This window comes from Spermophilus citellus (genome assembly GCF_964194105.1).
Source record: "Spermophilus citellus genome assembly, chromosome: 6".
Taxonomy (NCBI): Eukaryota; Metazoa; Chordata; class Mammalia; order Rodentia; family Sciuridae; genus Spermophilus; species Spermophilus citellus.
Window position 1 is genome coordinate 34,053,024 of NC_138187.1, and position 26,438 is coordinate 34,079,461.

At 39.3% G+C, this 26,438-nt stretch overlaps 1 protein-coding gene across 1 annotated transcript in view; it reads right to left on the minus strand.

Annotated features, from left to right (window-relative positions):
* CYTH3 (cytohesin 3) overlaps positions 1 to 26,438 on the minus strand; it is an 88,454-nt gene that overhangs the window by 10,049 nt on the left and 51,967 nt on the right. Inside the window, exons 2-6 of the mRNA XM_081297561.1 lie at positions 11,940 to 12,022; positions 10,218 to 10,282; positions 9,592 to 9,658; positions 4,835 to 4,953; positions 183 to 263 (exon numbers count right to left, since the gene is read on the minus strand). Coding sequence (XP_081153687.1) covers positions 183 to 263; positions 4,835 to 4,953; positions 9,592 to 9,658; positions 10,218 to 10,282; positions 11,940 to 12,022 — 415 coding nt within the window. The remainder of the gene's footprint in view (positions 1 to 182; positions 264 to 4,834; positions 4,954 to 9,591; positions 9,659 to 10,217; positions 10,283 to 11,939; positions 12,023 to 26,438) is intronic.

Genomic DNA, 26,438 nt, shown 5'->3' on the forward strand with positions numbered 1-26,438 from the left:
GTGTGCATGTTCCAATTCCTGTACAGGGCTGCAGAATGTCACGCAGCAGAAGGAACATGGGAATGAGCAGCCAGTGTCTGTAGGACTTGCAGGCTCCCTCTGAGTTCCTTGGAGTGAATCAACAGCCACTACTGCTCATGACTCCTCCTCTGGTCTATGCCCAGGGTTCAGCAAATACTAACCTTAAGGCTTGTACAAGGTTGAGATCAGCAAATTCATGGAGTTCCACAAAAGCCTGAAGAACTTTGATATTAAATTCATCCCTAGGAAAGAGTGGAAATAAATTCAAGTCTAATGTATGTAATCTCAATGACTTCAAAAGAAAGACACGTCCTACAGCAAGATTTTGCAATTTTAATTTTATATGACTACAAGTGAAAATTCTCCTCTCACTATAAAAATTTGTTCTCAGGCTTAAAACAAAACAGAATTAATAGGATTTTAGGAGTGTACTTTCATAGTAGGTAAGAGTCAGGAAGAAGAACATTAAAATCTCCCCAAAGGACAACCATCATGGCCAATCGGGTCCACTTAGATGCCAAGCTGTGAGGCCTACCCAGTGCTTAGTGTGCACCCTGAAACCTTCAAAATGGCCCCATGAGCTAGGCCTATTACCACCCCCATTTCACCAATGGGGTTTTTGAGGCTCAGAAAAGTAAATTAACTTGCTCAAGGCCATGAACCATAAGGTACAATACTGGGCTCAGAAAGCAAAGCTTGGGAAAGAAACAATACCTTGTATTAGCTTTTAAAAACTAATCGTGAAAATAAATGACAACAAAAAGGAAATGACTTAACAATGTGTGCCATTGGCTCTTAACTGAAAGATGCTCCACAGGACCTGGTCACAAGATATATTGAGGATACCCCAAGTATCAAAATGCTGGGGTTCTACCTGCCCCCACCACTGGCCACCTGAGGGTAGCAGAATGTTGGAATTAACGTAGGCCAGTATTCTCAAAACACTTGTACCTTACAGGAGACACCTGTGACTTGCCCTAGTTGAGAGAGCCTACAAAATGCAGCCTGGCCAGCATGGTGGCATATGCCTGTAATTCCAGCAGCTTGGGAGGCTGAGGCAGGAGGATCGCCAGTTCAAAGGCAGCCTTAGCAAAAAGCAAGGCACTAAACAATTCAGTGAGATCCTGTCTCTAAATAAAATACAAAATAGGGCTGGGGATGAGGCTCAGGGTTGAGTGTCCCTGGGTTCAATCCCTGGTACTAAAAAAAAATGCAGCTTGAAAACCAGTGTTCACTCTCTGGGCAAGTTCACTGACCGTGTCAACACTACAGCCTATGTCAGCATCAACACTAGACATGGCTGTGGGCAAGTGCCATCTGTTCACAGGCAGCTCCCCCATCTGGGGCTTGCGGGGTGAAAGAGGGAGGGAAAGATAAGTGCAAGGGCACCAAGGTCATGTCCCAACTTCTCTCCATCTTTCTCTTTGGGATCTGCATGTGGAAGGTGTGGTGTTGCAGTCTCTGATGTTGTTTCAGGGTCCTGATGGCTCCTGTCTGTCCCAGGAGGGCAGTGACCACAAAGACCCTGTCCTAGGAGACAGGAAGAAAAACTGAGGATCCAGACCTGTCTGTCTGACAATGCACCTGTCAGCTGATTCCCACTAAACTGGCACAGTGGCACAGTACAGGGCACACTCACGAGTGAAGGTCTGTGGGTATACATGCCTGCTGTTGCTGAGTGTGGGAGGAGGTAGCATCAGCCAGGTTACGGGGATAGCGAGTGGCAGGCCTGTGACCACATCAGCCACTGCCACTTCAGGGGTCAGTCTTAGAGATATAAAGGCAAAACCCCACTGCCAGAAGGGTGCCTGAGCTCCACAGAGGGAGCATGCTTGCCTGTCATGGCTCACAAGTTGGTGCAAGCTGGTGTGAAGCACCCCAAATACAGGTGTTGAATATAAGGTGGGATTCCCATCACTCCTCTTCCACCAGTCCCCTGTTCCCTACTCTGAGATGGAGCAACCAAGTCTCAATCTTTGCCTTACCCTCTTGGCTATCCACCACCATGCCATGTGGATTTCAATACAGGCTGAACATCTCTAATTAAAAGATCTAAAAACCATTATTTTTGAGTATCATTGGTGCTCTGAAAGTTTCAGAATTCAGGGAATTTAGGATCTTGGATATATCCTAGATATGTCCTTATTATATTTATATATGACTTGCAGATATCTTTCTCCTAAAGGATTATCTCTTTACTTTCTCATTGATGTCATCTGAAGCACAAAAGTATTTCTGTTGTTTGTACTTTTGATGTTGGATCTAAGAAATCCTGGCATAATTCAAGGTTATGAATATTTACCTGTATGTTTTAAGTGTTTTGTGGTTTTGCTTCTTACATTCTTTTGCATGTGGTATTCAGTTGTCCCAGCACCATTTGTTGAAAAGACTATTCTTACCCCAGTAAATTGCCTTGGAAGTCTTATTCAAAGTTATTTAACAGTAAATATTAGGGTTTATTTTTTATTCTAAATTATATTCTATGACCTTCTGTATGTCCATCCTTACATCAGTACCACATTCTCTTGATTAGTGCAGCATTAGTCTATTTTGTAATCAGGAAGTGTAAGTTCTCCAAATCTGTTCTTCTTTTCTTTTTTAAATAACTTTATTTTGTTTATTTATTTTTATGTGGTGCTGAGGATCAAACCCAGGGCCCTTTACATGCTAGGCAAGAGCTCTACCACTGAGCCACAACCTCAGCCCTCCAAATTTGTTCTTATTTAAGACTGTGGCTATTCTGGATCCTTGAAGTTCCATATTAATTTTACAATGAGCTTGCCAACTTCTGCAAAGAAGTCAGCTGGAATTCTGATAGGGAGTGCATTTGATCTACAGATCAATGTGGAGAGTATTGCCATTTTAGCAATATTAAATTTTCTGACCCATGAACATGAGCTGTCTTTCCATTTTTATCTTTTCTTTTTAACAATGTTTTAGTTTTCAGAGTAAATATTTTGTGCATCCTTTGCCAAACATATTTTTAAATATTTTATTATTTTTACTGTTATTTATAATGGAGCTGTTTTCTTGTTATCCTTTTCAGTTTGCTAATTGCTACTGAAATGCAGCTATAATCCAGCTACTTGGGAGACTGAAGTTGAGAGGCCAGCCTGAGAAACTTAGCAGACCCCTGTCTCAAAATAAGATATAAAAAAAGCTGAGGGTGCATCTCAGTGGTAGAATGCCCCTGGGTTCAATCCCTGGTACTGAAAAAAAATTCAGTTTTGTATATTAATTTTGTAATCTGCAATCTTACTGAACTTGCTCAGTTTTAATAGTTTTTCAATGACCCCTTCAGATTTTCTACACACATGGATCATGTTATCTACAAATAAAAATAGTTTCATTTGCCAAGTGTGATGATGCATGTCTATAATCCCAGCAGCTCAGGAGGCTAAGGCAGGAGAATTGAAGGTTCAAAGCCAGGATCAGAAACTTAGTAAGGCTCTAGGAAGTTCAGTGAGACCCTGTCTCTAAATAAAATATAAAAAGAGCTGGGGATATGGCTCAGTGGTTGAGTGCCCCTAGGTTCAATACTTGGTACCAAAAAAAAAAAAAGAATTAATTGTATTTCTTCCCAATGTGGATGTTTTTATTTTCATTTTCTTGTCCAACTGCCCTAGCTAAAAATGCCAATACCATGTTGAATAGCATAGTGAAAGCCAACATTCTAGCCTTGCTCTTGATCTTAATTATGCTAAGCTACTTTTCACAAATGCCCTCCATCCTGTTGAGGAATTTCCTTTCTAGTCTTAGTTTTTTTTGAGTGTTTTTATCATGAAAAGCAGTGTTGAACTTTGTCAAATGCTTTTTCTGCAGTTATGGGAATGATCATGAGTCAGATTCTTTATTCTACTGATATATATTATACCTTTGACTTTTGCATGCTGAATTAACCTTGTACTGGTGGAATAAATCCCATTTGGTGTGTAATCCTTTTTATTTATTGTTAGATTTGTTTCCTAAAAAATTATTTTAAAAAAAATATTTTTAAGTTGTTGATAGGCCTTTATTTATTTATTTATTTATATGTGGTGCTGAGAATCGAACCCAGTGCCTCACACATACCAGGCAAGTGCACTACTGCTGAGCCACAGCCCCAGCTCCCTAAAAAATTATTGAAATATTGTATTTCCATATTCTAAGAGATACTGGCCTGCAGCTTTGTTTTCTTGTGATGTCTTTGGTTTTGGTCTCAGGTAGTAGAAAGCTCACAGAATGAGTTGGGGAATGTTCTTCTGATTAAGTATTTTTAATAAAAAGCTGGAAACAGAAACGATCTGATTGAGCAACCACTGGGCTTTTAACAATATTCTCTTTGGCCCTTGACAAATCTATTTAGGCACACTTGGCATGTACTGCTTAAACCTCTGCTAAGCACAGTAAGTGGACTGTTGGTGAAAAAGGTTGGGAAAATAAGTTTGACCTGCTGCTTTCTACTTTAAATATGAACAATCAATTCTTACCTTCATTCACACCCCACGAGATATGGGGAGGAAAATCACTGAGACATCTGGGGTATTTATGGGCCAAACTTCAGAAGACCAACCGGTTATCCAAGATTTTGAGAAAGGCAGCAGTGCTGTCAGTTGTCTCGATTCCCCAAGGGGCACAGATCTCACCTGGACCCAAGTGCCCCCATACCCATCCTTCCACACAGTAAACAAGAGGAATAATTGACTGTACTATGTACTAGGTTCCCCCTGTATGGGGGTCAGCACATGCAACCCATACTTGTGGCTAAGGAGCTGCGAGAACCCCAAAATGGAGGGTAGGCCCAGGTGCAGCTGCCCATCCTCCTTTAACTTACCTCTCACCCAGATAGTCCCCAATGACAGTCTTATTTAGGCCTTCTCCTTTATAGAGGAACTGAGCGACGTCTTCTGGGGAACTCTGTAGCAGGTCATTCTCTATTAGAAACTGAATTCCCTGAAGATCATAAGACAGAAAATGATGATTAGGAGTGCCACTCAAACTCAATTTTCAAGGATGGAATTATATTCATTTGGTCAGAGCAAAAATACCAGAGACCCACTAAACTTCTGACTTTCACACTACCATGCTACATTTCATCCAGCCAAGAAAAGCACATACCTCCACCCTGGGAACTAAACAGGTTAAAAGACAGATAAATGGGTTGCTGAACAAACCACTTTAAGTGATTGTTAGACATTCTAAAAGCAGATGTAATGTAATAATGATGTTGGATTTCTTAAGCCTGGGAAATGATTTGTTTTGTGTCGGGGTACTCCTCACATGAGATGGATGCTGCTGGCTGGGCAACCTAACACCCAACCTAAATGCCTTTCTCTGTCTCATCCTACACTAGATAATCACTCTCTCAGCTGCCCTTGAAATTCAAAATGACCTTGTTACCACAGATTTGGCCAAATAGTCATAAATGAAGCCCATGGCAAACAGCTGAGAAACATTTTGATTTCCTGGTAAAAGAATTCCCAGGAGCTAGCACTGCTCTTCTTCCTTCTTCCTAGTTTGTATAAGGATGTGATGACCTGAGCCAGAGCAGCCATCATATGAGGGAAAGGCTAAGATGAGCACAGGCACCTTGTTCCTGTCACTTAGGAGCCATGGACTACATAGCAGCTATGTGAGAAGATAAATATCTATTGTATAATCAAAAGGCAATTTTTTTGGCTAAAATTTCTGTTACCTGAGACCAAAAACACATTAACTGATATGCTACCACTGATCTTACACCGGCTGAAACTGATGCATACTTTAAGGACCTACAGAGCAGAGCTGACAATTTCAAAAAGCAAGAAGCTACCTCTAGCCTGACCCAGTTGCGCTCTGTCTCAGGGGAACCCCAGGGACCCAACATGAGAGCAAAAGTTTCTCTCTGGCACAGTTTCAGAGCTGGTTCCAAGATGCACATTGGCCAGGCCAGTAAGGGAACAGGGGATTCTGGTATCTATCTGCCAGGAGGCTGTTCCTACCAATTCAGACAGGCTTTTCTAGCTAAAATTCCCAGGCTCAAGGCCAGGCTTCCTCATACCCACATAGTCCATCTGGAGATTTTTTTTTCTCTCAAATACACAATTGTCTATAGCAGTCTATTTTAGAGTCTCCAAAAACTGGAAACAATCAACCAATATGGCAGATAAACAGGGCTGGGGTTCTAGCTCAGTGGTAGAGCGCTTGCTTCATATGCGTGTGGTACTGGGTTTGATCCTCAGCACCACATAAAAATAAATAAAGATATTGTGTCCATCTACAACTAAAAGAAAAATATATATTTTTAAAAAGGCAGATAAACATGTTATGATGGATACATGATGAAATAATACCTACAATGAAATGGAATGAGCACTCATTACCATGAAAGCTTCTCGCAGACATGAAATACAGGAGCTTATTTGTTTGGTACTGGGGATTGAACCCAGGGTAGCTTTACCACTGAGCTACATCTCTGGCCCTTTTTATTTTATTTTTAAAATATTTGTTTATTTACCTATCTATTTATTTATTTATTTTTGGTGGTGCTGGGGATTGAACCCAGGGCCTTGTGCATGCAAGGCAAGAACTCTACCAACTGAGCTATGTCCCCAGCCCGAGAATGAGTGAGTATGAATGTGTATCCGGAATCGGCTAGCTCCCTGCCCATGTGAGGATTCAGTAACAAGGCAGCTGTCTGCAATCTGAAAGAGGGGCCTCACCAGGCCCCCATCATGTTGGCACTCTTGTCTTGTAGCCTTGTAGCCTCCAGCACTATGAGAAAATAAATACCTGTTGTTTGAGCCACAGTCTATAGCCTTAGTGAACCCAAACTAAGTGCTACAGCCATAAATCTCTGAAACCATGAACCAGTCTAAAAGCAAATAATTTTGATAATTTTTCATCCACATTGCAGACTTAATGTGCCTCTGCATTTACTGAGCAACATGATTACAAATAAGTTGTTGAACAGAACCAGTTAAATTAGTATAAAAATGTCTTTTTGGTGAAAAGGGACACAAATGAAGCCTATTCAGCAATTTGTCACAACCTGATTAAATCCTTACTTCCTTGGATGTGGCGAGCAGCCACCTTGTGAACACTGGATTGTCTGGATTCGGAGCTCCCTACCAACCAACCACAGGGTCCCACCCAGCTCAGCAAAGTACTAAGTTTATGGTTTGGACCTGAAATGTCCCCCCAAAGTGCATGTGACCTAAGAGGCAGCAGTGTTCAGAGGTGGTGACTTTGAAAGATGACTGGATGATGAGGGCTCTGATCTCCTCAATGGGTGACTCCATTGCTGAATTCATAGTTTAATGGACGCTTGGGAGGCAGTGGAAACTTAAGGGGTAGGACCTAGTCAGAGAGAGTTGTCCTTGGCATGCCCTTGAAGCCAGTATCTCCCCAGCCCCTTCCTCTCTCTGCTTCCTAGCTGCCGTGATGTAAGCAGCTCTGTTCCACCACACGCTCCCTGCCATGATGTTCTGTCTCACCACAGAACATAGGGCGAAGCGATCGTGGACTGAAACTTTTGAAACCATGAACCAAAACAAACCTTTCTTCCTTTAGTTTTTCTCAGGTATTTTTCACAGCAATGGAAAGCTCAGTAACACAAGTGGTTATAGGCACTGAGTCATGAGTCTTCCTTGCTCATGATAGTGGGGTGTTTCTTAATTGTCCTGTGCTTTTTCCCAAACTGTGAGACAAGAATTAAAATGGAACCTCCCTACTTTATAAGGTTGCTGTAAGGATTAAGTATATTAATTAAAGTGCTTCCTTCACATAGTTCCTGGAAAACAGGAAGTTCTCAGTGTTAGCCCTTATTATAAACCTGACACATGGTACATGAAAAGTGAGAGGACAAGCTAGAACCCACAGAGAAGATGTCAAAAGTATGAGGTGAGTTCACATTCATGAAACTGAAGCCTGATGCACAGGGGTAGCATCACTTTAAGAAACAAAATCAGCATTTATTTATCTGCATGTTCATGAGACTTGAATTTATTTACAAACTCATTGGTATGCTACACTGTGCTATACTTGGGTCCCTTTAAACATGAAGTCCAGTTTCAAAACATTCACCAATGCTTGTGAAATCTGCTGATAATTTAACTCAGTAAACTCAACTTCTAAACAAAAACAAAAATTTACTAACCCCCAAAATGGAATCATTACCAAATGCACAAAAATCATTTCAATTGACAACTCCATTCCATTTTAGAGTTGATTTATGCCTCAAGAACAGAGAATCAGAAAGCAACTGGAAATTTTTTATGGTGGCTAGAGTATACCAGTTGAACAAAAACCCTATTCCAGCTGTAGATATGCTAAGCTCTAAGAAAATCCGAATCTGCAAATCATGCACAAGGAATGATGATATACATTTTTAGGGGGAGGAGGGGGTTGTTTGTTGTTTCAAGACAGGTCTCACTATGTTGCCAAGGCTTGTCTCAAACTCATGGTCTCAAGTGATCCTACCAACCTCAGCTTCCCAAGTAGCTGGGATCTCAGGCATATGCCACCATGCCCAGCTTGATAAATATTTCTTCAAAAATGATTTTCAGTGGAATTTGTACTTACAAAAAGTGACTTTACAAACCTTAGACCTTGTACAATGTATTTCCCACAAGAAACATTTACTGGGGCTGCGGACATAGCTCAGTTGGTAGAGTGCTTGCCTTGCACGCACAAGGCCTTGGGTTCAATCCCCAGCACAACCAAAAAAAAAAAAAAAATTTAAAAACAAACAAATAAATTTACTAATTTGTTTAGAAGCTCAACATCAGAATAAACAAAGAAAAATAAATGAATACCAATCTTAGACCACCAGTAATGAATAAACCAGCTCTTCAGTTAGACCTTCCATGGGATACCTATCCTCTCCTCCACCATGAGCCTTTGTGACTAATGCAGGTCTACTCTTTTCTTTCAAAACCAAAACAATGTGACAACTGAGTCATGTGTTCTAAGAAGCTTTACAGATTCTGCCAAATCTTTTAGTTCAATCTCAAAAACAAGAGGTTTCATTGTTTTGGGGTGCTTTCCTAGAAAATCCAACTTGAGGAAAGAACAAGGTATTCATTTCAATCAGGAGAATTCCGTGTTATTTCATGGAGGCACCTTTCCCTTAGGGACAAGACAGGGATAAGGTCCTCTTACTTGAACTCTTCAGCCCAGATGACAATGAAATCTACAAACACTGTGCACCTGGACTCCACTCGCACCTCTGCCCTCATTGATCACAAAAGTCCCTGTGAGAGAGCCTAGCTTCTTAGGAAGATAAAGGGAGATAAACCTTGAGGGCAAGGGCCCTGCAGGGTCCCATGGCCAGGGAGTGGTTCCTGCTAGTTACCTGGAATCACATGTGTTCTTGGAACTCACACAGCAATAAAAGCCTTTCTGCCTGGAAATCAGCTCAATAGGCTGCTTCTGCTTTACCCTGCTCAGGAACAGCCAGACCTCCCCTCCCTGCTTTTGGTTTTTATAAAAATGTAATGTTAATCCCATCTTTTTATGAGGTGATACGGCCACCTCTGTCCCAAGGGAGATAGCCATTAAAGCTGAATAACCAATCATTCACATGCCAGAAAACTGAAAGTATTCTCTTACCTTTTTGGGGTCCATGTTGAATTTCTTTCTTCCCATGGCTATTTGTTTGTTCCTCTGAGTAGTTTTGCTATTCATTTGAAATAATTAAAAAAATCATTAACAGGTACATTTAGAGAACACAGCATTTCACACAACACAGCCCAGTCACAGCCCTTCAGCACATCTTCCCTCTCACGACAACAACACAGGACAACTCAACAAAGTAAAAAGCATGGGTACACTTGGGGAACTCTGGCTCTTTTTAACATATGATAACTTGAGACATACTTCTTCAGAAAAAAATAATGATGAAAAATAGCAACTTTTTTTAAAATAAAAAAGCACAGTTTCTTATGATACAGAAAATTTATTTCTAGGTAGTTACTTCTGATTGCTTGTGCTTACTCCCAAACTTACAAAGGTAGACAAGGTCTTAGAGGAAATAAACTGCAGAGCTGCAGCCCTGCCTCCCAGGAGGAGGAAGGAGCCAGGGACAGAAAATGCAATGAACAGCTCCAAAGACCCCCACAACCCAGGCCTAGTCCTCTCACCCCTGCAGCAGACACCAGTTGACAAGTTCAGCTAGAGAGTGGAGGCGGGGAGCAAAGAGATGAAGCAACTTGAAAGCGAAGCCATAAATTGCTTACCTCTCCTCCACAGAGGTTAAGTTGTCAATCTCTGTCATCACTTCTGCAATTTCATATTTTAGCCTCTGCCAAAAAAGAAGGATTTGGGGGTCGCAGGGTGTCTTAGCCTTCTTCCACCTAGGCTCAGGCACGTTTTAACCTTGTAGATACCACCTTCCCAGAGGGCTCATTGGAGCATTGCAGGTACCACAGGTACCAGCACCCGATACCTCAAAGTCAGAGCCAGCACTGCTTAGGAGAAAACAAAATGATTTGTCTATCCCTTGTTGGATGACAGATGAGAGAGGTTCACTAGGCAGACTCTAGAGTACTTGTGTGTGAAGTTAAGAAGGAATGTGGAAGAATATTAGAGGTGTAAAAAGGAAGCCTATCCAGCAAAAAGAAGGCAGCAGGTCCCTAGTCCCCGGAAGTACAGCCACTCCCCACGACCTGGCATGGCTTGTGTGCCTTCTCCATGCTGCCTACATTCTCGGGAGACCAGGCGGATGTTGAAGCTCAGACACTTTCAGGTTAGCACTGAGGTAGTTTATCAGCAGCTTATCAGTGACAGAGTGATTCTTGTCACTCTGTCAGGGACAGGGTCCAGAGGGTAAAACCAGATCTGGATCCCTAGGACTCAGAGACCAGAGACATCAGAGGGAACAGACTCCCCTTTCCATTAGTGTGTCCCCTACTGGCTGAGAGGCCCTGGACAGTATCTTAGTTTCCATGGGCCTCAGCATTCTCACTGATGGAATGAAGTAGAGTTAAATTAAGATACCATATTAATTAGAAGTATAATTACTTGTATACAAATAATATAAATTTTTATTCTTCAACTAAAGGACTTATTCTGGGTTGCAGGATTTTTCCAAGAATAAAGGATAACCTTAAAATGTCTATAAATTACCTTTCAAATACAAAGAAATTTCTATTCAGGGCCCTATTATTTGTGTGCCAAGAAAGTCAGACTTAAAAGTGAGTTCCTAGAAAGGAGTCATTGTCTGGGATAAAGCTTGGCCCTGCAGCCAATGGCCTTTGAGCCATATTTATTCTGGCAGTGACAATGACTAGGAAGCTTCTTAAGAGGAGCCAATGATTGACTTTTCCAAGCAAGCCCCACATGGAAGGAGCCCAGAGGCCTTGTGAATAGTTTTTGTAGAAATCACAGACACCTCAGCTCTGAAACTGTGGCTTTGTTCATTCGCCCCTCCTAAGGGACATCATTTACCCTGTCCTGAGTAAAGTACACAAGTGTGAGAAGGACATTGTTTATTCATCTGTTTGTCATTCATCTGTTTCTCCTACCACCTAGTAGGTACATAGCTGGAAACCAATATATGCTTGACCATTCATTCAAAGGATATCTGAGTGCCAAAAATGTACTAGGCAATGTTCTATTGCTCAATATATTGTATATGATCAAAATCTTACCATAAGATTTTAGAGGACAATGCTCAGCAGACCTGTGCTGCTGTTTAAACCTGCCACTGTGACTCTGGAGCTTCAAGCTGACTGCTGCAGACTTCAGACTCACTATCTCCACTTCTGTCCCAGAGTCTGCATTGTCTGACCTAGACAGCTTTTGCTTCTCCAGTTTAGACAACTCTTTTGCTTGGTCTCTTGATGTAGTTCTTACAGCCATACACTAAACACTGATTTTCTATGTTTTCCTGAAGCAACTTCTTATTCAGTATTACACCCAAAAGTAAAAACCAAGAGTTTTTTGGTTTTGTTCTTTACCTCAATGTCATCAATAAGTTCCTTTTTTCTTCGACGAATGTCCAAAAGTTCTTCTCTCTCTTCTAATGAGAGGTCTTCAGGCACTGAAAAAGAAAAAACAAACAAACAGTTCAACAATACTTTTCCGTGTCTGACAAGGCTGGAGATGGAGGACTGGCTAAAAGGCTGCTTAAAAAAACTACTGATCCATTCGTCTATTGAAGGGCATCTAGGTTGCTTCCACAGTCTTGCTATTGTGAATTGTGTTGCTATGAACATCGATGTAGCAGTGTCCCTGTAGCATGCTCTTTTTAGGTCTTTAGGGAATAGACCCAGAAGGGGAATAGCTGGGTCAAATGGTGGTTCCATTCCCAGCTTTCCAAGAAATCTCCATACTGCTTTCCAAATTGGTTGCACCAATTTGCAGTCCCACCAACAATATACAAGTGTACCCTTTTCCCCACATCCTCGCCAGCACTTGTTGTTGTTTGACTTCATAATGGCTGCCAATCTTACTGGAGTGAGATGGTATCTTAGGGTGGTTTTGATTTGCATTTCTCTGACTGCTAGAGATGGTGAGCATTTTTTCATGTACTTGTTGATTGATTGTATGTCCTCCTCTGAGAAGTGTCTGTTCAGGTCCTTGGCCCATTTGTTGATTGGGTTATTTGTTATCTTATTGTCTAATTTTTTGAGTTCTTTGTATACTCTGGATATTAGGGCTCTATCTGAAGTGTGAGGAGTAAAGATTTGTTCCCATGATGTAGGCTCCCTATTTACCTCTCTTATTGTTTCTTTTGCTGAGAAAAAACTTTTTAGTTTGAGTAAGTCCCATTTGTTGATTCTAGATATTAACTCTTGTGCTATGGGTGTCCTATTGAGGAATTTGGAGCCCGACCCTACAGTATGTAGGTCGTAGCCAACTTTTTCTTCTATCAGATGCCATGTCTCTGATTTGATATCAAACTCCTTGATCCATTTTGAGTTAACTTTTGTGCATGGCGAGAGAAAGGGATTCAGTTTCATTTTGTTGCATATGGATTTCCAGTTTTCCCAGCACCATTTGTTGAAGATGCTATCCTTCCTCCATTGCATGCTTTTAGCCCCTTTATCAAATATAAGAAAGTTGTAGTTTTGTGGGTTGGTTTCTGTGTCCTCTATTCTGTACCATTGGTCCACCCGCCTGTTTTGGTACCAATACCATGCTGCATTTATACACAATGGAGTATTACTCTGCATTAAAAAATGACAAAATCATAGAATTTGGAGGGAAATGGATGGCATTAGAGCAGATTATGCTAAGTGAAGCTAGCCAATCCCTAAAAAACAAATGCCAAATGTCTTCTTTGATATAAGGAGAGTAACTAAGAACAGAGTAGGGAAGAAGAGCATGAGAAGAAGACTAACATTAAACAGGGATGAGAGGTGGGAGGGAAAGGGAGAGAGAAGGGAAATTGCATGGAAATGGAAGGAGACCCTCAGGGTTATACAAAATTACATACAAGAGGAAGTGAGGGGAAAGGGAAAAATAATACAAGGGGGAGAAATGAATTACAGTAGAGGGGGTAGAGAGAGAAGAGGGGAGGGGAGGGGAGGGGGGATAGTAGAGGATAGGAAAGGCAGCAGAATACAACAGACATGAGTATGTCAATATGTAAATCAATGGAAGTGTAACTGATGTGATTCTGCAATCTGTATACGGGGTAAAAATGGGAGTTCATAACCCACTTGAATCAAAGTGTGAAATATGATATATCAAGAACTATGTAATGTTTTGAACAACCAATAAAAAAAGAAAAAAAATTAATGATATTGGAAGCATTGAATGAATTGTATTTTTAAGCATATTCTAATTTATTTAAAGGGACATAAGAAGGCAATAGATGGTGGATTGTGATAGACACCATTATCCAAAGTACATGTATGAAGACACGAATTGGTGTCAACATACTTTATATCCAACCAGAAATATGAAAAATTGTGCTGTATATGTGTAATAAGAATTGTAATGCATTCGCTGTCATTTATTTTTTAAAAAAATCAATAAAAAAGAATAGCAAAAAAAAAAAACAAAAAAAAAACAAAACAACAAAAAAAAAAAATACTGATCCTTTCTTTTCATTCCCTTCACTGAAGACCATTTATTTCTTGAGTAAAACCAAAAGGTTAGGGGACACCAAACACAGCTCAGGGCACAGGTACTTCATAAAACTGAGGGTGAGATAAATGCTGAAGTCTCCCAGTCTTCCCCTTGGAGCTCCCAGACTGCAGACCACAAGACTCCTGCAACCCAAACTGCTCTGACTAGAGGTGTGGAAGGTCTTCTCTGCATCAGCTGATCAGCTTCAGGTCACAGATACTGAAACTGAGAGGGGAGCACCCACCACCTGCACACCCATGTCGCCCAGTAGGGAAACTTGGTCAGCTGCCTTCCTGCTACATTCATAGCTCCCAAACAATTCTTAGTCATTCACTCTCAAATGTGGGTAAACCTCTAACATGTAAAATACATACCAAAACAGACACATGAAAGCTAAGAGAGGTCAAATACATACCAAAACAGATACATGAAAGCTAAGAGAGGTCAAAGTGGTTACAGCCTGGGAAGCAAGACATAAGGAAGGGACAGTAGTGTGGGTCTCCCAACCCAGTCCCATGACAAGCTTCACAGAACCAATTGCTCTCTAGTACACACGTAACTGATAAATACAAAAATGTATTTCACTCACACCAGATTGGGTTGTGTAGAAAACAAGAAAGGAAAAAAAAAAACTGCTGGGAGTGTACATTGGCACAGCCTCTTTAGAACACAATTAGGTACTGTTTATTAACATCAAAGATGTGCATGCCATAACCTAGCAACTTTACTTCTAGGGATATGTATGTGTAACTAATTAAAAAAACATACTTTTGTACATATACATATATGCATACACATGTTTTATATATATACACATACACATAGATATATGAAAAACTCTCTAGCAAAGTGACAGAGAATATGTATAATAATAAAAATAAGCACATTTTGTACATAATAAAAAAAAGAAAGGAAATAATCTAAATGCCTATCCAGAGAAGAATGGGCAAATGTGTTGTTGGATTATATACACAATGAAATCCCAAACAGCAGTGAAAATGAATACTACAACAAGCAACAAATGAATGATCTCAGGAAAATTATGTAGAAATAAATACTTTCTATATAAACCTTAAAAACAAAAAGTTAAATAGAATGATAAATACAGAACTGAGCTAATACTGAGCGATCATCTAGGAGCAGAGAAGGAGCATGGGATTGGTAGGAAAGCACAGGATACTTCAAATTTGTAATTTCCTGCCTGTTCTACCAGACCCAAGCTTCATTAAATTCCATATTAGTGATTTCCTTAAGCAATTTTCTATGCTGAGCAACTAATGAGGAAGAACTATCATTTACTGAACCAGACTGGACGACATGCTTTAAGAGGTTATCTCAATTAAATCTTCAAAATACCTTTGAGAGCAGCCATTATTATCTCCATTTATAAGTGAGGAAACCGAGACTAAGTGAGATCTAATGATTTTCCCTGGAGAGAGACTATTAAAGAAAAAATGGGGGCTGGGGATATAGCTCAGTTGGTAGAGTGCTTGCCTCACATGCACAAGGCCCTGGGTTCAATCCCTAGCACCACCAAAAAAAAAAAAAAAAGGAAGAAACAATGGTGGAAATGTCCAAATTTGACCAAGGACATAAACACACACATCCAAGATGCTCAACAAACCCCAGGTAGGATAAACTTAGATACACAGGTCATGCAACATGCTTTTGGTGGGTCTAGCAGCTCAATAATGTCATCAGGAACCTGGTCTTTCCATTCTGCTTTCCAAAGCGCCAGCTTCATCTTGAACTAAAGCTGATTTCTTTTATGCCAGAGGAATAAGAAAGCACTTCCTTATTCATGGGTCTCTCAAGTTTCTTTCCAGAAGGACACACAAAGTCTCTCCTCAATTTTTCCTGGATCAACCTGGCTCAGACTAGGGTTTATATGAATTAGCAATAGAATTACTGTGTGTCACACTTAACATTTAAGGGGAAGACACACAGAGATCCAGGTCAAGAGATAAGGTGAGGAAGAGGAGAAAATGATGCTTCCAAAACCAAGAGAATAAAGGCTTTTACCATGAAGAAAACCAACGTCAAATGCCCACACTGATCAAGAACATAAAGAAGCAACCATGCCAACAGGCAATTCTTGAACCTTCAAAGCTATTATTTTTACCACTCTTTCCCCAGTGCTGGGGATTGAGCTAAGGGGGTACTTTACTACTGAGCTATCTCTCCAGTCCTTTTTATTTTGTGATTTCTGAGTCAGGGTCTCCCTAAATTGCTAAACTGATCTTCAATCTGAGGTTCTCCTGATTCAATTCCTGAGTTACTAAGATTATAGCCAAGAGTCATTGTGCCCAGAAGCCTGTATTCTAACAAATAGAATATTATTTCTAAAAGTAGCCAAATGATTGACACTATCTTGTTACTTGAAAGTAACTACACCTGAAGTTTTAAGTTAAACTTGTCAACAATGCTGGCTGGGCACCCAAAAGCGGCCTCCTTGAGGGAAAAAACTCTCTGCTGCTGAGTTCTCCAATGCGGATATATGAAAACAAGAATCCAAAAGGGTAGAGCTGTACTTCAACCATCTATAGACACTTATGTTTCTTTTAAGAATGTCTATTTACAGGGCTGGGGTTGTAACTCAGTGTTAAAGCACTTGCCTAGCACGTGTGAGGCAATGGGTTTGATCCTCAGCACCACATAAAAATAAATAAAACAAAGTTATTGTGTCCATCTACAACTAAAGAGAAAAAAAGTCTATTTACAGTATCTCCCCTCCTGCCCTGAGGATGTGCAGTGTTGGTTAATAACAGAGTGAAGGCTTTGAAGGTGAATACAAACACCACAATGATTTAACGCTAAATATCCTAAAGCTCCTTCAATCAGAAGCTTTCCAGGATTCCCTTGATTTTTTTTTTCTCCTCTAGTGATGCCTGTCTTTTCCTACCCCTTTAAGGCACTAAGGAGTAATAACAAAGTGTTTTCATTTATGTTACCAGTAATTCCAACCTTTTTAAAAGACATTTTGTATGGTAGGATAATATGATTGTGGCTATCTAGAAAAAATCTTTATTTCTTAGAGACTCATACTATAGTTGTTAGGATTATAATACTATTAAACCAGTACTTTGAAATACTTCAGCAAAAAAAAGAACTGAGCCAAATAACAACTGTTGAATCTATTTGATAGATGTATGAGTATTTGTTATCCATTTTAAAATTTGAAAATTTTCATAGTAAAGAGTAACAGAAAATGTTTTGGTATTAAATGGCCAATATCTTTTAGGATATTCAGCAAAAGCATCAACAGGAAGTAACAGAATACTCAACACATCTAAAAGACTCAGTCCCCAGAGGCAGAGTGTGCTCAGCATGAGCAAGGCCCGGGAATCAATGCCAAAAAGGGAAAGAAAGACGAGAAGAAAGAGAGTGAACCAGGGAGGGAGGAAAGGAAAAAAGGGAAGAGAAAGAGAAGGAGGGGAAAGAAAAAAGACTTTAATAAAAGGAACTGAAGTATGTGATGAAATATTTCCAGAACAATCTGCACAGCTTCAGTCATTTAAGTATCTTTTCATCCTATTATTTCTCTGGACACCCAGAATGCATAGTGAATACCAACACTGAGCTGTTATACCAGCTGTTTAGTGAAGTTCTATCAGCATCTATCTGCATCCAAAATAACTTTGCAGTCATAAATCTGCTGACACACAGGCAATTTCACACATGCAAGTGCTATACTAAAAATGGGATGCTAAGCAATGTTTAGAGAAGGGGTACCGATTATCCAGACCCTTTCCAGGAGCACACCAGTTTGCCCTATGAAGGCAACATAAGACTTAGATTGAGTTATTGACATTGTCTGTCTATACTTGTTCACTTGGACTCTATTGGGTAAGAAGAAACAAAGGTGTCATGGAGGATTTTTCTTTTTCTCCCAAGAAATCTAGCAATTTATTCTTTTTTTTTATTATTTTTTAAAATATTTATTTATTTATTTTTTAGTTCTCGGCGGACACAACATCTTTGTTGGTATGTGGTGCTGAGGATCGAACCCGGGCCGCACGCATGCCAGGCGAGCGCGCTACCGCTTGAGCCACATCCCCAGCCCTAGCAATTTATTCTTAAACTGAAAATGAATATATGGATGTGGCTTTACCCTAATGCACAAAAAGGCATATGATGAAAACTTTTATTTCAACCTCAATAAAGCTACCTTCTTTGAAAGAATCAAATCAACTGAAAATTTCTTCTCTGGCTGCAAAATCCTAAAGTTTGTTGGATGTCCTCATTATGAGCTTCCATATAGAATTCTGACACTCCAGAGGTGGGCTTAAGAATGGCCCTTCAGAGCTGGGGTTGTGGCTCAGGAGTAGAGTGCTCGCTTAACATGTGCAAAGCCCTGGGTTCGATCCTTAGCACCACATAAAAATAAATAAATTAAAGATATTGTGTCCAACTACAACTAAAAAATAAATATTAAAAAATAAATAAAGAAAGAAAAAATGGCCATTCAGGGGCTGGAGTTGTGGCTCAGTGGAAGAGCTCTTGCCTAGCATGTGTGAGGCACTGGGTTTGATTCTCGGCACCAAAAACCAATAAATAAAATAAAGGTCCATCAAACAACTAAAAAAAAATTTACTTTTTTTAATATATATATTTTAGCTGTTGATAGACCTTTATTTCATTCATTTATTTCCCCAGGCTGACCTGAAACTCCTTCCTTAGCCACCCAAGTGCCTGAGATTACACATGTACACCACCCTGCCCTGCACAACTCTTCACTGAAATTGACATCTTCTATCCTAAAGTTTACCTTCCTTGCAACACTAACTAATCAACACTAATTTTTTTGTTGTGATTTGGTATTTTTTAGATTTTTGTTCAGTTCAGGTACAAGCCAATTCTATAGGATACTAAGAACACTGGCATGGGCCTGGGCATTGGTCCCTGTTCATCAACTAAATGGAAATTTTGTACACAGGGAAATAATGCCTTTTTGTGATACCCCAAAAACCAATGATTGAACTGTTTAGAGCACAAGTTCCAAGGGACTACTAGCATGATACGATGATACAAAAAACAAAAACATAGACTATAGGCCACCAGAGATACACTTCTGGACCTCATCGCCACTCAACAGCCACTTGACTGACCTCAGGGAGGTGACAAAGCTGAGTTTAAACACTCACATTCAAGTGGGTAACTGGGCCAGTCACATGATAACAATAACAGGAAGGCCACCTCAGCAGAGTGCTACAGTTAGCTAGGGTACTTTGCCTGAACTGCAGGGCAGGTAGGATCAGAGAACCTTCAGAGTAAGAAAGGGTGAGAAGCTCTGAGCAGTCCCCATTGACATAAGAATCACTCTAAATACTATCATCACCTCCTTGAGACTTCCTCTCTTACCATTTCCCCTCAAGCTCCATTTGGATTAGATTCAAAAGCAATATTTCCAGGAAAAAAATTAAGAATTTGCCACTAGTACACTATTACTAATGAAAATTCTGAAAGAACAAATATCAGGAAAAAAGATCTGAGGTAAGAAGTGTTAGATGCAAAAGGGAATGATGAGCACTGATCTCCAAAAGCAAATCTAAAGGAAAACTGACTGAGATAATAATATCTCCTAGAATAAAAAATAGAACTAAAATGCCTTACAATAGCATGTAAATGGGAAGAAAAAATTGCTCCAAAGTTCTTAGCATTCTAAGGATGAGGGTATACATTATTAACTTTAGACTCAACAAGCTAAAAAAGCACACTCAAATTTCTAGGCCTTTTCTTTTTTTAAAAAAATATTTTTTAGTTATTGTTGGACCTTTATTTTATTTATTTGTATGTGGTGCTGAGAATCAAACCCAGTGACTCACATGTGCTAGGCAAGCACCCTACCACTGAGCCACGCCCCCAGCCCCATCTAGATCTTTTCTTTTTTCTTTTTTATTTGTTTTAACTAGTTACACATGACAGTACAATGATCTGGAATCAGATGGGATAAAATTTCTCATTTTTCTGAGTATACAGGTTGCAGAATCACATTGGTCATGCAGTCACGTATATACCCACAGCAATAATAATGTCTATTTTATTCTGCTGTCCTTCCATTCCATCCTTCCCCTCCCCTCCCCTCCCATCACTTCTCTCTACCCAATCTAATGTGACCCACTTCTTTTTTTTTCTTCCCTCACATCATCATACATGTATTCTGTATAATGATGAGGGTCTCCTTCCATCTTCTGTGCAATTCCCCTTCTTCCTCCCTTTCCCTCCCACCTCTCTTCCCTATCCAGAGGTAATCTTCTTCTCATGCTCTTCCTCCCTACCCCATTTTGAGTCATCCCTTTATATCAGGGAAGACATTCAGCATTGTTTTTTTGGGATTGGCTAACTTCACTCAGCATAATCTGCTCTAATGCCATCCATTTCCCTGCAAATGCCATGATCTTGTTATTTTTTAGTGCTGAGTAATATTCCATTGTGTATAAATGCCACTTTTTTTTTTTATCCAACATTGTAAAAGCTATCTACGCTAAGCCTCAGGCCAGCATCATTCTAAACGGAGAAAAATTGAAGGCATTCCCTCTAAAAATCTGGAACAAGACAGGGATACCCTCTCTCACCACTTCTATTCAACATAGTTCTTGAAACACTAGCCAGAGCAATTAGATGAAATAAATTAAAGGCATAAATATAGGAAAAGAAGAACTTAAACTAGCACTATTTGCTGATGATATGATCCTATACCTATAAGACTCAAAAAGTTCAACCAAGAAACTTCTAGAACTAGTAAATGAATTCAACAAAGTGGCAGGATATAAAATCAACACCCATAAATCAAAGGCATTCTTGTATATCAGTGACAAATCCTCTGAAATAGAAATGAGGAAATCTACCCCATTCACAATATCCTCAAAAAAATAAAAATAAAATAAAATACTTGGGAATCAACAAAAGAGGTGAAAAATCTATACAATGAAAACTATAGAACCCTAAAGAGAGAAATAGAAGAAGACCTTAGAAGATGGAAAGATCTACCTTGCTCATGGATAGGCAGAATTAATATTATTAAAATGGCCATATTACCAAAAGCACTTTACAGATTCAACATGATTCTGATCAAAATCCCAATGGCATTCCTCACAGAAATAGAAAAAGCAACTATGAAATTCATCTGGAAAAATAAGAGACCCAGTATAGCTAAAACAATTCTAAGCAGAAAGAGTGAAATAGGTGGTATCGCTATACCAGATCTTAAACTATACTACAGAGCAATAGTAACAAAAACAGCATGGTACTGGCACCAAAACAGGCAGGTAGACCAATGGTACAGAATAGAGGACACAGAAACCAACCCACATACAACTACCTTATATTAGACATAGGTCTTTTCTTTTGACTGGGGATTGAACCCAAGTATATTTTACTACTGAGCTGCATCTCCCTTTTATTTTTTATTTTGAGATAGGGTCTCACTAAGTTGCCCAGACCAGCCTTGAATTTGCACTCTTCCTGCCTCCAGGGTCACTGGGATTACAGATGTATACCACAATGCCTGGTTCAAATTTCTAGACTAAGCTGGAAAGGAATGGAGTTCAAAATGCACAAACTGGGAGGCAGAATTAAAATTGGATGAGAAAAAAATAATTAATAAGACAAGTGGGCTGGGGGTGTAGCTCCACAGCAGAACACTAAGGCCCTGGGTTCAAACCCAACAAGGAAATCAATCAATCAATCAATCAATCAATCTCATAAAAAGATGAGAAAGAAAAACATAAAAGCCATTAGAAACACAAACTGCAAAATATCCAAGTAGGAATCAAAAAATCTGAATATATCTTTACTGTGTCAGCAAGAAAAATAAGTCCATGATACTTGGTAATCTATTCCCACTATTGATTCTGAACTGGCTTAGGAACTCCCTTTGGCCAAAACAAGTGGTAGATGTGACAATGTGTAAGGTCCAGCCCACAAAGTCTTATACCTGCATCTCTACTGTCTTGGGACCCTGAGACCACCAGGCCTTGGAGAAGCCAGTACCCACAGACTTGAGAATAAAATCTACTGTGCAAAGAAACCACACGTAGAGAGACAGTCACAGACATTCGACTGTTAAAGCCACCTTAGCGAAGGCCTCAGGCATGAGAGTGACAACCTCTGGGATGAACTCAGCTCCCAGCTAATCCAACAGTTGAATGCAGCAAGATGAGTGAACCTGCTATAATCCCAGCTACTTGGTTGTAGAGGCAGCCTCCTGCAAGTTCAAGTTGCAGTCTGGAAAATTCAGTAGAGCAGTTGTCTCAAAATAAAAACAAAGACGACAGCTGGGCATGGTGGTGCACGCCTGTAATCCCAGAAAACCTGGAGGCTGAGGCAGGAGGATCACTGCCTCAGGAGTTCAAGGCAGGCCTCAGCAACTCAGCGAGACCCTGTCTCAAAATAAAAAATAAAGGGGGCTGGGGATGCAGTTGAGTGGTATAGCATCCTGGCCAGGAAGGCATGAATGGTGGGAATTTTCTGAACAGCATTCTAACTAGTATTTATTCTCTAGATTCTTTGGAATGCAGAGTCGATTGCAGTATTAGCAGCTTCTTAATTCAATGTAAACCTGCCACCATCACTGGGAATCAGTATAGAACAGTATGGATTCAGGGGTCGTGAAGGAAGCAGGAGTTCCTATAATGACTCAATTTTGGGGACCCATGCTCAAGGACCCTCTTCTAGCCATCTCAGAGCTATGGCAAGCACCCCAATTCTCCATGTCACATTATCCCTTCCTGCTCAACATACTCACAAGTACTTGACGTTTCTTGTAACTTTTATTGAAAAAAATTGGTAACAGAAAGACCACATTCTCTGACCTCAGAGAACTTCTGATATAGAAATCAGTAACAAAACAATGACTAGAAAAAACCATTTGTTTTGACACTAAGAAATATAATTCCAAAAGGACACTATGTTAAGTGAAATAAGGCAAACACAAAAAGACAAACACCACATGTTCTCAAATTCCTTATTCAAAAGTTAAAAATATTGACTAACAGTAGAAAAGAATAGAATTGTAATTTCTAGAAGCTTGAAAGGGAAGAAGGAGGGAGATAGAAGGAAGTTATATTATCCTGATTTGATCAGCACACATTCTATACCCCATAGATATATACAATTATTACGATAATTTAAAAGAAAATTTAAAACAATTTTATATAAGTCATTGGTCAAAGAAGAGATAGTAATGTAAATTAGAAAACATCAAGAAGAAAAGGTAATATAAAAATACTATATATTAATGCTGTGGGCTACAGCAATATTAAAGCGTAAAAAACCCAAACTTAACATAATTATTTTAGAAAATAAGTTGAAGGACTGGGCATGGTGGCATGTGCCTGTTATCCCAATTGTTAGGAGATTGAGGCAAGAGGAATCTGCGGTCAGCCTTAGCAATTTAGTGAGTCCCTAAGCAACTTAGTGAGACCCTGTTTCAAAATAAAAAGGGTTAGGGAGATGGCTCAGTGGTAATTACCCCTGGATTTATCCCCAAAATACCAAAAAAAAAAAAAAACCCCAAAACTTGAAAATGGTAAATTAAACACTCATCTTAAAAATTAGAAAAATAACTCCAGCTAGAATAGCAATTATCAAGAATATAAGTAACAATAAATGTTGGCAAGGATGTGGGAAAAGCAAGACCCTTAGAAACTTAGCAAGACTGTCTCTAAATAAAATACAAAAGATGGCTGGGAATGTTGTTTAGTGGTTAAGAGCTCCTGGATTCAATCTCCAGTACCAAAAATAAAAATAAAGAAATTATGGTATATATACACAATGGAGTATTACTTAGCCATAAAGAAAAATGACTTCATGACATTTACCAGTAAATGGATGGATCTACAGACTCACCACTGATCTGATTCCTGTCACCAAAAATTTGTTTTGTCTGTTTTTAGCTTATTGTGGACATTTCCTGTAAGTAGAATCATACAATATGTGGTCTTTTGTGGCTGGCTTATTTTACTTAACATCTAGTTTTCAAGGCTCATCTGTGTTGTAGCATGTGTCAGAACTTCATTCCTCTTTATGATTGAATAATTGTATTTCAATTCCATTGTATCTATAGACCACATTTTGTTTATCCACTCATCTGTTAATGGACATTTGGAGTGTTTCCACCTTTTGACTATTGTGATTATTACTACTTTGAATATTTATGTACAAGGTTTTATGTGGTCATATATTTTTACTTCTTTGGACTATATATCTAGGAATGGAATTGCTGATCATATATTTAACTTTTTGAAGAATTAACAAGCACTTTTCCAAAGTAGCTGGACTTTATTGTATTTTTAAAATTAATTTCTGTATATTATTTTGGGGGGTTAAGCTTTTATTTTTCTATTTTTTTTTTATATTTCAAAAACCAATATGTTAAGGGCTGGGTGATTTAGCTCAGTTGGTAGAGTGCTTGCCTCACATGCACAAGGCCCTGGGTTCAATCCCCAGAACCACACACACCAACACTATATGAGTGTACCCTTTTCCCACATCCTTGCCAACATTTATTGTTACTTATATTCTTGATAATTGCTATTCTGGCTGGAGTTATGTGGGAAAAGGGTACACTCATATAGTGTGAAGCAAAATCCCCACCAGGACTCAACAAAAGAGTGTCATGGTCCCACAATGTGGTGTGGGGGGGAACATGTCTCCAGTGACCTAAGACCTCCTGTTAGGCCCCACCTCTTAAAGGTCCCACCACCTCCCAGAGATGCAACAGTAGGAACCAATTTTTTTACTACATGGACCTTGGGGGGACATTTTAGATCCAAACTATAGCAAGCATTTTATGCACTGCCTTTAAAAATCTACATCTGAACAACAGATCCCTCTCAATCCTTGACAGAGGGAAGAATTTTCTAAAATAGACACTAGAACAGCCTTCTAAGAACCTGCCATATAACAACAGAACCAACACTTATCAATGACATACAGCTATAAGGAATACTTACTTTATTATGAGAAAAATTTTAAACAAACATTACTAACTTTTCTATGACAACTTTGAACACTACTGCTATTATTCTTCCAAGTCTCCTTCTAACTTAGACGATCACATCTAACAGTGGATGAAGCAGTTAAGAATTTCATAACAAAGATGAAAGACAAAATAGCAATAAACTAGAAATTAGAGCAGTCATTGTGAGTTTTTAAAATAACTATTTTGTCTTTACATAGTGTTGCACGTAAAAAAAGAAAAAAAGACATGATGTTGCAATCCTCCCCAAATTAGCCTTTAGGACTCATATATAAACATACTCTTAACAACAACATGCCAAACCACATTTGTTACCCTTCCTGTTTGGTGATGTAGCCAACCACCAACAAGCAAGAAGAACCACTGCAATGGCATGTGTCTTACTGAATACAGTGATAAAGGACAGTTACCCTCTGGTTCCTCCCAGCAAAATTAAACAGAAGAGTCAAGGACTTAGCCAACTTTCTGTAATCCATATCAAAAGTCACTGAATCTAGCTCATTTTTCATAGCAGTTGCTTACAAAATGGTCTCCCAGAATCACTCAGAAGTACTTGTCTACAATAGCATTCCTAGACCCTACCCTATATCTTACCAAATCAGAAGCCTAGCATTCCGAATTTTAATGTTTCCCAAATGATTCTGTTAAACACTGAAATTTAAGAGCCAGTACTAAAAGGTAGCAATGAATATATAAATCCTAAATTCATTAATGTGGTGATTAATATAGAGGCAGTATGACGTATCAGGTCAGAAACTGAACGCTGTAGCTGTGCTACCTGTTTCAAGGTAGTTATTAGCTGTGAGCAACTTACTTAACCTCACTGTGCCTCAGCTTCCTTACTTGTTAATAGGACAATACTACTATTTCAAAAAGCTAATCAAAATCTTTTCTGAATGTCATCTGAAATTTCTATTCTTAAAGCAAAAAATATTTTAAGATCTTAAATGATACATATGTGTAACTCAATCTTGAAAAAATAACAATGGATACAGAGACTTACTTTCTAAGAAAACTAAAAGTAAAGTGAATACTTTTTAAAATTAACCCTGATCAACTAATCCTTTTCATATCCAGAATCTGAGATTGGAGGAAGAGGGGAAACAGTTTCCCAAATACACATGAATGAAGACTGTAATGACACTGTGAAAAACAGCTTGGCAGTTTTTTGTAAAACTAAACACGGTCTTAGAATACAACTCAGCAGCAGGGCATGGTGGTGCATGCCTGTAATCCCAGCAATTCAGGAGGCTGAGGCAGAAGGATTGCAGATTCTAAGCCAGCCTCAGCAATTTACGGAGGTCCTAAGCAACACAGTAAGACCCTGTCTCAAAATAAAAAATAAAAAAGTCTGGGGATAAAGGTTGTATATAATTGCTGTCATTGGTAAATTCATTAC